This window comes from Coregonus clupeaformis, chromosome 26 (genome assembly GCF_020615455.1).
Source record: "Coregonus clupeaformis isolate EN_2021a chromosome 26, ASM2061545v1, whole genome shotgun sequence".
Taxonomy (NCBI): domain Eukaryota; kingdom Metazoa; phylum Chordata; class Actinopteri; order Salmoniformes; family Salmonidae; genus Coregonus; species Coregonus clupeaformis.
In genome coordinates this window covers 24,964,663-24,977,102 of record NC_059217.1, presented here as the reverse complement: position 1 = coordinate 24,977,102, position 12,440 = coordinate 24,964,663, and the positions used below count along the sequence as shown (strand labels likewise).

Genomic DNA, 12,440 nt, shown 5'->3' with positions numbered 1-12,440 from the left:
TCCTGGGCTGGCGTGGTTACATGTGGTCTGCGGTTGTGAGGCCGGTTGGACGTACTGACAAATTCTCTAAAACAACGTTGGAGGTGGCTTATGGTAGAGAAACGAACATTCAATTGTCTGGCAACAGCTCTGGTGGACATTCCTGCAGTCAGCATGCCAATTGTACGCTCCCTTAAAACATGAGACATCTGTCCCCAGCGCATGGTGCACCTGTGTAATGATCATGCTGTTCAGGTGGATGGATTATCTTGGCAAAGGAGAAATGTTCACTAACAGGGATGTAAACAAATTTGTACACATTTGTGCGTATGGAAAAGTTCTGGGATCTTTTATTTCAGCTCATGAAACATGGGACCAACACTTTACATGTTGCGTTCATATTTTTGCTCAGTATATACACTGTATATATATATATATATATATATATATATATATATATATACAGTACCAGTCAAAAGTTTGGACACACCTGCTCATTCAAGGGTTTTTCTTTATTTGTACTATTTTCTACATTGTAGAATAATAGTGAAAACATCAAAACTATGAAATAACACATATGGAATCATGTAGTAACCCAAAAAGGTTAAACAAATCAAAATATATTTTATAATACAAATATAGCCACCCTTTGCCTTGATGACAGCTTTGCACACGCTTGGCATTCTCTCAACCAGCTTCATGAGGTAGTCACCTGGAATGCATTTCAATTAACAGGTGTGCCTTCTTAAAAGTTAATTTGTGGAATTTCTTCCCTTCTTAATGCGTTTAAGCCAATCAGTTGTGTTGTGACAAGGTAGGGGGGGTGTACAGAAGATAGCCCTATTTGGTAAAAGACCTAGGCCAGCTCAAATAAGCAAAGAGAAATGACAGTCCATCATTACTTTAAGACATGAAGCTCAGTCAATACGGAACATTTCAAGACCTTTGAAAGTTTCTTCAAGTGCAGTCGCAAAAAACATCAAGCGCTATGATGAAACTGGCTCTCATGAGGACCGCCACAGGAATGGAAGACATTTTTTACATTTTAGTCATTTAGCAGACGCTCTTATCCAGAGCGACTTACAGTTAATGAGTGCATACATTTTTCATACCCACAACACTGCCGTTGCAAGCGCCATGCTCTACCAACTGAGCTACAGGAGGCCCCCAGAGTTACCTCTACTGCAGAGAATAAGTTCATTGGAGTTACCAGCCTCAGAAATTGCAGCCCAGATAAATGCTTCATAGAGTTCAAGTAACAGACACATCTCAACATCAACTGTTCAGAGGAGACTGTGTGAATCAGGCCTTCATGGTCAAATTGCTGCAAAGAAACCACTACTAAAGGACACCAATATGAAGAAGAGACTTGCTTGGGCCAAGAAACACGAGCAATGGACATTAGACCGGTAGAATTTGTCCTTTTGTTTTGGTTGCAACCGCCGTGTCTTTGTGAGACGCGGTGTGGGTGAACAGATTATCTCTGCATGTGTATTTCCCACTGTAAAGGAAGAGGTGTTATGGTGTGGGGGTGCTTTGCTGGTGAAACTGTCTGTGATTTATTTAGAATTCAAGGCACACTTAACCAGCATGGCTACCACAGCATTCTGCAGCGATACGCCATCGCATCTGGTTTGGGCTTAGTGGGACTATCATTTGTTTTTCAACAGGACAATGACCCAACACACCTCCAGTCTGTGTAAGGGCTATTTGACCAAGAAGGAGAGTGATGGAGTGCTGCATCAGATGACCTGGCCTCCACAATCCCCCGACCTCAACCCAATTGAGATGGTTTGGGATGAGTCGGACCGCAGAGTGAAGGAAAAGCAGCCAACAAGTGCTCAGCATATGTGGGAACTCCTTCAAGACTGTTGGAAAAGCATTCCAGGTGAAGCTGGTTGAGAGAATGCCAAAAGTGTGCAAAGCTGTCAAGGCAAAGGGTGACTATTTGAAGAATCTCAAATATAAAATATAGTTTGATTTGTTTAACACTTTGTTGGTTGCTACATGATTCCATATGTGTTATTTCATGGTTTTGATGTCTTCACTATTATTCTAGTAAAAATTAAGAAAAAACCCTTGAATGAGTAGGTGTGTCCAAACTTTTGACTGGTAGAGTATATATATATATATTCCGGACTCTGACATTGCTCGTTCTGATATTTCTGATATATATTTTTTGTGTGTGGGGGGGGATTTGTGTGTATTGTTTTGTATTGTATTACTGCACTGTTGGAGCTAGAAACATAGGCATAACACGTGTACACGACCCAAGAAATGTGATTTGATTCAATTTAAATATTCCTCAAGGTTTTTGGAAACATCAGGCTGGATGAGGAGACTCACATCAACCAACACAACAATTTCAAGACCTTCTTTGGTGCTTTGATGTTGCTATTCAGGTACGGTAGGATATCCTTCATGTGTCACACAGTGGCTAAATGGGGCTCAGTCACTGAACAACACACTGCTGTCTGCCTGCAGGAGTGCCACGGGGGAGTCGTGGCAGGAGATCATGCTGTCGTGTTTAGGGGGGCAGAAGTGTGAGCCAGACCCCTTAGCTCTAACGTCAGACCATGAGGAGCGCTGTGGAACTGAGTTTACCTACTTCTACTTTGTCTCCTTCATCTTCTTCAGCTCATTTCTGGTAAGAGTCCTACTCTAAGAGTCCTACTGTCCTACTCTAAGAGTCCTACTCTAGGAGACCGTCTCTTACCAGAAATGAGAGGAAGAAGTTGAAGGAGACACTTACATGCATACATATTAACCTTCATACACACCTATTGTAGTTCCTTGTCTATGACCTCCTCTAATCACTGTTCAGATGCTGAATCTGTTTGTGGCTGTGATAATGGACAACTTTGAGTACCTAACCCGGGATTCCTCCATCTTGGGGCCTCATCATCTGGATGAGTTTGTTCGTATCTGGGGTGAATATGACCGAGCTGCTTGGTAAGTCAGAGGCCCAACAACAAAAACTAACACATACAAAGTAGCAGCACAGCACACGTTATACAGCATGTCATTATATGTAGGAATTATTTACTACTTTACAGTTATTCTAATGTTTCACCCAACTACTTACAGAAACCACCATATGGCCTTCAAGTCCAAAACATTTCACAATGTGAATAGTATTGCATATTTGGCTAATTGCTGTCCGATATGTCCTGATGCTCTGCTCTCCAGGTCCTTGTTAGGACAATGGTGGCAATCCAGCTCTAGTAAACTCCAGCAAAGCTGAATCTCTGTGTTTATTGTTAACTACAGAAATGTATGTTCTTTCCAGTGGAAGGATTCACTATAAGGAGATGTACACAGTTGTACGCACTATTTCCCCTCCCCTGGGCTTTGGAAAGAACTGCCCCTACTCCGTGGCCTGCAAGGTTTGGCTCCCCCACCACTACTCCACTATCCCTCGCTCCCTTAACCCCCTCCTACCGTTGGGACCTTCCTCTGCCCCCTACCATTCCTTAACCCCCTCCTACCGTTGGGACCTTCCTCTGCCCCCTACCATTCCTTAACCCCCTCCTACCGTTGGGACCTTCCTCTGCCCCCTACCATTCCTTAACCCCCTCCTACCGTTGGGACCTTCCTCTGCCCCCTACCATTCCTTAACCCCCTCCTACCGTTGGGACCTTCCTCTGCCCCCTACCATTCCTCTCCACCAATTTTCACTACCCCTCTAAGGCCTGCTTGCACTGCTGTAGTGGGACCGCTCTGGCTCTGCTCCAGGCAAAAGAATGACTGGGCTATGGCTTCAGGATACAAAGAGACAGGTCATCCTCTAGCATGCAGACAATATCATTATGCACTTCATGCTGTAGATGCAGAGCAATGAACTATTGGAACATTTAGTGTAACTAACAACTACACAAAACCAGTGTGCTGATTCATGTGACACTCTGTCTCTCTGTGGCTGGTTGGATCTGGTACCTCTGATTTAGTTGACTGGTTATAGTAGAATCATGAGAAGGGTTATAGTGGGACCTACTGTAAGTCCATCCCTGACAGCACTCAGCAGTAACGTTGCAGGTTTAGGATGCCAGGTAAGTGTCTGCCAGAACCACAGAGGACCCTGCTGTCATTCTCTGGTCTTTGATTTTAGATTTCTTCCTCTCCCTCTTTTCTATGCCAAGTCTGCACAGAAAGACCACAACCTGATTTAATCCTTTCTGTGAAATGCCATTGAATAACCCTCTTTCTGATATCTCTTCCTTTTTTAAATATTATTTTCTTCCTCCATTCCTTGGGAATGCCTTCCCTGCCCTTCCTTCTCCTCTTCCTCCTTGTCATCTGCCCTGCTCCCTGCCTCCTCCCCAGCGGGCGTATTCATTACACTGACATGTACGAGATGCTGACTGACATGTCGCCACCTCTAGGCCTCGGCAAGAAATGTCCCTCCAAAGTGGCTTATAAGGTAGACCAAAGACAACTAGGCAACATTTCTACATTAGGTCAATGGAGAAGGCAAAGTAAAACCTTGCCCTCTGTGGCATATACCCAATTCCAAATGAAGTGTGGAAATTGGCTGTTGTTTATCGTATCGTAATGTGTCGCTTGTCGAATTGTAAGAGAATTCGCGATGGTGTTTTTTGATTGGCAGATGACAATACGTACAGTAAAAATAAATAAGCATTGTGCTTTGGTGTTTTATTTTTTGTATTGATTTGCATCTTGGCAGAGAACTGACTGAGTAATGTTTTGTGTGTTTAAGAGCTGTTTGTGGAATAACTGGTCTTCAGGGTCAGTAAGAATGCTTCGGTTTTGAAGCGGGTGCAAAAAGCTGACATGTATTTCATAGAGCCACACTGTACAGTGTCAGAATGTCAAACAATCTTTCTCAATCACTGTTGCTTGATTACTTCCTCTATCTATACCCTTGCCCTCTGTACAATGGCAGAAATGAAACTACCCTCTTTGTGCATGCTGTGTTGTGAGTCTCTTGGCTGTTGTTACAATGTCATTATTATTAGAGAATTGTGTTATTATAACATGCATTTATAATCCTTAGATTGTAAGTTTAGCTTGAACACCATCAAGTAGTAGAGACTTGTATACAGTATTACTGTAAGGCATAGATGGTTAACTGAGCTCCTCTTGCTGGCAACATGTTGTCTCCTGGTTAGTGAGTAATATTTGCTTTGCTCCCCCCTTTTTCCCTTCCATGGACACCCTCAGAGGCTGGTGCTGATGAACATGCCCGTGGATGAGGAGATGTCTGTTCACTTCACCTCCACCCTCATGGCCCTGATCCGAACTGCCCTGGAGGTCAAAATAGCCAGAGGTCAGGCGCTAATATGTTAAATAACTGAACATGAACAACTCTCTGAACTTGTTGTTCTTCTCAACTTTCTCCACACACTGTTGACCAACTGCCTCCATGAGCACCTGCTGCATGCTTTATCTCCTGTTGTTGTGGTGGTGGTTCCAGGAGGGGAGGACAGGGGGCAGATGGATTCAGACCTACAGAAGGAGATCAGTGTCATCTGGCCACACCTTTCTCAGAAGACGCTAGACCTGCTCGTCCCCATCCACAAAGGTGACAGTAAGAATGTATAGTACCTCTGGCATTAGTCAATGTAATTGAACTATTTACTATAGTAGTTTTGGTTTTCAAAGAATTCCAAATGAGTGACATTATGCCATTTGTTCTTCCAGCCAATCATATGACCATTGGGAAGATCTACGCAGCCATGATGATCATGGACTACTACAAGCAGAGCAAAGCCAAGAAGCTCAGGCAACAGCTGGAGGAGCAGGTATACCTCTATGTACAGTATGAAACCATGGCCTCTGAAGAGTAGTCTGCATACTCTCATACTGTATCTGTTTCATCCTCATCCCCTATAGAAACACGCTCCCATGTTCCAGCGTATGGACGCATCCTCTCTGCCTCAGGACATCCTCTGCAGTGCCAAAGCCCTCCCCTTTATGACCCACAGCGCTGGATCTGCCCTGTAAATATGCTTTTTGACTCCTAAAGTCCCCGAGCCTGTGTGTGCGTGTGGGTACACGTACGTTAATAGATGTGTGTGTTCATCCTAGATAGGCATGCCGGGCACCGTTGGCGTGGACGTCGATTAAGGCAGCCCCCGCACCTCTCTGATTCAGAGGGGTTGTGTTAAATGCGGAAGACACGTTTCGGTTGAATGCATTCAGTTGTACAACTGACTAGGTATCCCCCTTTCCCTTTCCCTCTCTGAATGTCTGTATGTCTTATCTGTTCCATCAGGACCAGAGGAGGTTTTGTGGCCTTGAGTCCCATCTCCCCCCAGGAGATGTTCATGCAGCCCATGTCCCAGGACCTGGAGGACAAAGAGGAGGACTACCACCACTATCACCACCACCACCACCACCAACTCCACCACCAGCTCCACCACCAGCTCCACACTCTGGTAAGGACTAGGTCTCAGGTACTGTAACACCCCCAGAAACACACTCACTCAACGCAGTAATCAAATCAAATCAAATTAAAAGGATAGTTCACCAAAATAAAAAAATGACATGTTGATTTCCTTAGCAGTGTATGTATATTGAACAAAAATATAAACGCAACATGTAAAGTGTTGGTCTCATGTTTCTTGAGCTGAAACAAAAGATCCCAGAAATGTTCCATAATCACAAAAAGCTTATTTCTCTCAAATGTTGTGCACAAATTTGTTTACATCCCTGTTAGTGAGCATTTCTCCTTTACCAATATAATCCATCCACCTGATAGGTGTGGCATATCAAGAAGCTGATTAAACAGCATGATCATTACACAGGTGCACCTTGTGCTGGGGACAATAAAAGGCCACTGTAAAATGTGCAGTTTTGTCACACAATACAATGCCACAGATGTCTAAAGTTTTGAGGAAGCATGCAATTGGCATGCTGACTGCAGGAATGTCCACCAGAGCTGTTGCCAAAGAATTTAATGTTAATTTCTCTACCATCAGCTGCCTCCAATGTCGTTTTAGAGAATTTGGCAGTACATCCAACCAGCCTCACAACCGCAGACCATGTGTATGTCGTTGTGTGGGCGAGCGGTTTGCTGATGTCAACGTTGTGAACAGAGTGCCCCATGGTGGTGGTGGGGTTATAGTATGGGCAGGTATAAGCTAAGGACAACAAACACAATTGCATTTTATCTATGGCAATTTGAATGCACAGAGATACTGTGACGAGATCCTGAGGCCCATTGTCTTGCCATTCATCCGCCGCCATCACCTCATGTTTCAGCATGATAATGCACGGCCCCATGTCACAAGGATCTGTACACAACTCCTGGAAGCTGAAAATATCCCAGTTCTTCCATGGCCTGCACACTCACCAGCCATGTCACCTATTGAGCATGTTTGGGATGCTCTGGATCGACGTGTACGACAGCATGTTCCAGTTCCCGCCAATATCAAGCAACTTCGCACAGCCATTGAAGAGGAGTGGGACAACATTCCACAGGCCACAATCAACAGCCTGATCAACTCTATGCGAAGGAGATGTGTCGTGCTGCATGAAGCAAATGGTGGTCACACCAGATACTGACTGGTTTTCTGATCCATGCCCCTACCTTTTTTAAGGTACCTGTGACCAACAGATGCATATGTGTATTCCCAGTCATGTGAAATCCATAGATTAGGGCCTAATGAATTTATTTCAATTGACTGATTTCCTTACATGAACTGCTAGTCAGTAAAATCTTTGAAATTGTTGCATGTTGCGTTTATATTTTTGTTCAGTGTACAAGGTATGACAGCAATCTATCCTTTGGTATAGTTTCCCTGGCAGTGGCTCGCACTGTTTCCAAATGCTAACATTTTAGCATTTGTGGCACAAATCACATTCAAGTCATGGGACTGATATTAGTATTTTTCTGAATCAATTTGAGATACTTTCGGATGATTTGGACATGATGTGCATAGACTGCTTACAAGGTAAGTAAACCAATATTTTATTTGGTAATTTGGGTGAACTATGCCTTTAAAGTGTATTCCGCACGTACACAGTTTAAACCAGGTATAAACGGTGCCGTGAAATGTTTACTTGCAAGCTCACTCAACAGTGCAGTACAATACAGTGTGTCACACCATATGTTATATGTATGTATTACTATGTTACACACTTAATAGGGGAATGATTGTGTTATTAGTATTACACACTTAATGCATTAGACTTTTGATGGGTAAACCTCCAGTGAGCTATTATGGGATTGGGTTAAAGTCTGGTAGGCTGTGGTTGGGATCCAGAGAGAAGGGGAGGGGAGGGGGAAATTTAGACTGTCTGCCCCAGAAACTGCAGCGTCTGACTGGATTAACTCTGACTCATCCACTCCCCCACCCATCACTGTGTCACTGTGTCCAGTCAATTAGTTGTCTCTGGCCCAGCCCAATCAGTATGCAGTATCCGGACGCTAGTGGGGTGTGATTTGTGATTTGTGTCGAGAGGTTTGATGTATGGTGCCAGTGTATTCTACTTCATCATCAAACTCTTGTCTGAAACAACATTGTAAAAAGCACTGCTGCTGATCCCTACACTCTTAGTCTTAGATAAAAAGAGTTCCAAAAGGGTTCTTCAGCTGTTCCCATAGGAGAACCCTTTTTGGTTCCAGGTAGAACCCTTTTTGGTTCCATGTAGAACTCTTTTGGGTTCCATGTACAACCCTCTGTGGAAAGGGTTCTACGTGGAACTCAAAAGGGTTCTACCTCGAACCAAAAAGGGTTCTTTAAAGGGTTCTCCTATGGGGACAGCCGAATAACAATTTTTTATCATAACTATTAGACCCAGCACAGATTAGTTTCTCATCTGTGAGTCATACCTTACACTCAAAGCCATTCAAACACACACCTACATTTTAACCCATACACACTCTAATGAACTCTACACAGTCAAATCCAGTTCTATCTAGCAGTGCTGGATTGTAGTAGCTGATACGGCTGCCTTGCCCCCTTCTGTGTCATTCCCAACTTCACCATGGTAATGTCTCACCATGCTGTCCACTCCACACAGTGTTGTCCCTTGTTTTAGATATTATCACTGCACACCCATTTCTTTGAAATGGTATCATAATTTCATCGCCATAGGCTTTGATGGACCATGCATATTAATCTTATTTTGCAAGATTGTTGTGATTCTGCTGAGCTCTGGCACTGTGGGGAGTGTGACTCTGAACACATGAAAGTGTGTGCCTTTCTGTAAGTGTGTGAATGCAACAGAGACGGAGACGGGGGCTTGTCTCTAGTGGTTTAGTGTCAGACTCAGCACTCCTCTCATGGTTTTGTGGTTTAACTGTGCTGTGCCGGTATTTGGCACTTTTGTCATCATACAGCGCTGTTTGCCATATGGGACTCCCACCCACCTCTCTATTCTTTGAGCAGCTGTACAGAGTTTTGTTGGAGGATACTGCTCATATTTTGTGGTTATGGTTTCTCAGCTCTTCTCAGCTCTTTGGTGAAGAGTGAGGCATTTTGGTTTCCTATGCCTGCATGCCTGTGACTGGTTCTTTCCTCCGCTTCATGACTTTCAGTTATTCAAGCGCCAGCTTTAACCCCTTGTTGCACATGTAGACACAGCTCCCTTCCTCCCCTCAGCCCCTCCTCTCTGCCCTGCCCCACCTGATTGTCAGCCCCTCGTTGACAGTGGTACTCCAACCCACAGTACTTCTGAGCAATCCGGACAGGCACCACACAAACAGGTTCACAATGAATAGTGAATAATGAATACATTACACTGCCAACACACAGTGCTTTGGCTGTCGTTGTGCACAGCCAGTGCTTTTACTCTGAGTTAAGAGGGTGTACGGCTATCCAATATTGATAGCTCAACTCTACAGTATGTCAGTCAGCAAACTACACATCTGCTTGTGACGTGTTGGTACTGTAGCCCTCTGCTGGTCCCCTGACGTCATTGCTGCAAACTCTGTGTTTCTCTCCTCTCCTTCTTTCTCTGACTATATAGGTTCCAGAGCGCAAAGAGTTTAACCGCATCCTTTGCCCTACTAACAGGCAGGATGCCCCACTCAAGGTGCCCGGGTGGGCAGTCTCTATCCGAGCCTCGTCTATGCCTCAGCTGGCTGTAGACACACAGGTACCTGTTACTGAACAGCCCCTCACCTCCCCTCCTCTACCCATGGGGACTCAGAGAGAACAGGACCCAGGCAGACAGTGTCTGTAGGGGCTTCAGATGGATTGATGAACACTGGGGAAGTGCAGGGACATAGATACAGCAGTCAGTCAGTCAATCAGCCATGAAGTGAAGGATTGGGTGTTACTAGGTTGATACATATGATTTCAGCTGTTACCTTCAATGGTTGTTCAGTGTGGATGACATACTTTGATGGTTTCTAATCGTTGCGTGGCAAAAATGTCTGTGTGCCAGGTTTCCCAAAACGTTGTCTTTTTAGTCCAAGGTAAAATGCCTTGGAAGTGACTTTGGGTCCTTGAAAAGCGCTATGTAAATAGCATGTATTAAACATGTAATATGTGTATTGGATGAGAGAAAGTCTTCTGCTCAGAACTCAGATTAGAACTCCACACACTTCCTACCCTCCCACATTCTCTCAACCAATTGTTAATGCATATGTGTGTGTGTACTGTATGTGTGTTTATCTGTGTGTGTAGGTTGGGACAGACAGCAGCAAATTGATGAAACGCTCCTTCTCCACTATTGGTGATCAGTGCGTGAATGGGCTGTGGCAGGAGGAGTACTCTCTGGAGAGGGTCAGTTCTGACCGTCTGTACAGACCACGACAGAGGAGCATCAGAGGTACCTTATACACAGTTACAGTTTACATGGCTCCTTTTCCTTCACTCTGTTTAAAGCAGGAATGTGTTCACTATGCCATCGCTTAGGGTCCATTCACTGGTCCTGTTCCTTAGCATTTGAAGAACTATTGAAGAACAGTGGAAGTTCTCAGTTTCAGAAGCCCCATGATGAAAGCTGTGTGTTTACTATGATGTATGTGCTCCTCTTCATAGCTCCCCTCTCTCTCCCTGCCTCTCAGGCATCAAGTCCAACCTCAGGGAACCAGTGGATCAAGAGCGGGGGCGCTCCAAAGAGCGGCGCCACCTGCTGTCTCCCGACGTGTCCCGCTGCAACTCTGAGGAGCGTGGCCAGGACCCGTCACAGGAACGCAAGCAGGCCCGCTCCCCCAGCGAGGGACACACAAATGTCCTCCATAGACAGGTGGGTGTTCTTTTAACGGCCCTGACACTGTTATTAATCAATTCCTGGCTTTACCTGTCAATAAATACCCCTACTACCACTGAAGCCTGGTTGATGTGTGAGGTCTCTTCTCTCTGCAGGGGGACACTTCAGGCAGTCCAGGCCCATCTAACTCTGAGTCCAGCGCCCCATGTGGCCGGCGCCAGCTCCCCCAGACGCCATCGCGGCCACGCCCTCACATCTCCTACTCCCCACTGATATGCCGAGCCCACCCCTCCCCCCCCGATGCCAGCGAGGGCAGAGCCTGGACTCAGGAGGCCCCCGGAGAGACGGAGGAGCCCTCGTGGAGGGAGGAAGGGGAGAGGCCAGCCCAGGTGGCAGGAGTAGGATTGGGGGTGGGGGTGGTAGTAGGGGTGAGTGGCCCAGGGTTAGGGGTCAGTCACCCACACGCCTCCCCTCACCGGTACATCTCGGAGCCATACCTGCCCCTGCACGAGGATTTCCACAGCCCAGACTCCTCAGGCCTGGAGGAGACTCTGACCTTCGAGGCGGCCATTGCAACCAGTCTGGGTCGAGCCAACACCATCAGCTCTGCCCCCCAGCTCAGACACAACTGGCAGGTCCCCAACGGACATTTACATAAACGCCTGGGTCAGGCCAGCTCTGTGGCCGCCTGCGAGCTCCTGTGTGACACCGACGACGATGACCACTGTTAGGGCCGGGACTGGGAGAGGAAGAGGAAGAGGAGGATGATGGACAGCAAAACTTGGGCTGGGGTCCTCAGTCTGAAGTATGCTGTCAGGGCGTATACTGAGCGTGCATCTGTCTGTGTGTGTATCTGTGTGTTTGTAGGAGTGCAATATGTTTGCCAAATCAATAAGACAGGGAAGATATGGGGAGTGCACTGCTGGCGTACAGTGCAAAAGTTCACCAGTTGCATTTTGATTGTTGTTTGAACAAAGTCGGATAACTCAAACTGGGGAAAATGTACAGTTGAAGTCGGAAGTTTACATACACCTTAGCCAAATACATTTAAACTCAGTTTTTTTTTACAATGCCTGACATTTAATCCTTGTAAAAATCCCTTGTTTTAGGTCAGTTAGGATCACCACTTTATTTTAAGAATGTGAAATGTCAGAATAATAGTAGAGAGAATGATTTATTTCAGTTTTATTTCTTTCATCACATTCCCAGTGGGTCAGAAGTTTACATACACTCAATTAGTATTTGGTAGCGTTGCCTTTAAATTGTTTAACTTGGGTCAAACGTTTCGGGTAGCCTTCCACAAGTTTCCCACAATAAGTTGGGTGAATTTTGGC

The 12,440-nt window shown here is 45.4% G+C and overlaps 1 protein-coding gene across 1 annotated transcript in view; it reads left to right on the top strand.

Annotated features, from left to right (window-relative positions):
• The window catches only part of LOC121540238 (voltage-dependent R-type calcium channel subunit alpha-1E-like), a 130,734-nt gene extending 118,585 nt beyond the window's left edge, over positions 1 to 12,149 (top strand). Inside the window, 12 exon segments of the mRNA XM_045207621.1 lie at positions 2,290 to 2,381; positions 2,464 to 2,626; positions 2,804 to 2,931; positions 4,303 to 4,399; positions 5,161 to 5,266; positions 5,414 to 5,521; positions 5,641 to 5,741; positions 5,833 to 5,939; positions 6,215 to 6,377; positions 10,578 to 10,722; positions 10,961 to 11,142; positions 11,262 to 12,149. Coding sequence (XP_045063556.1) covers positions 2,290 to 2,381; positions 2,464 to 2,626; positions 2,804 to 2,931; positions 4,303 to 4,399; positions 5,161 to 5,266; positions 5,414 to 5,521; positions 5,641 to 5,741; positions 5,833 to 5,939; positions 6,215 to 6,377; positions 10,578 to 10,722; positions 10,961 to 11,142; positions 11,262 to 11,837 — 1,968 coding nt within the window. The 3' untranslated portion in view covers positions 11,838 to 12,149.
• Positions 12,150 to 12,440: the final 291 nt, after the last annotated feature.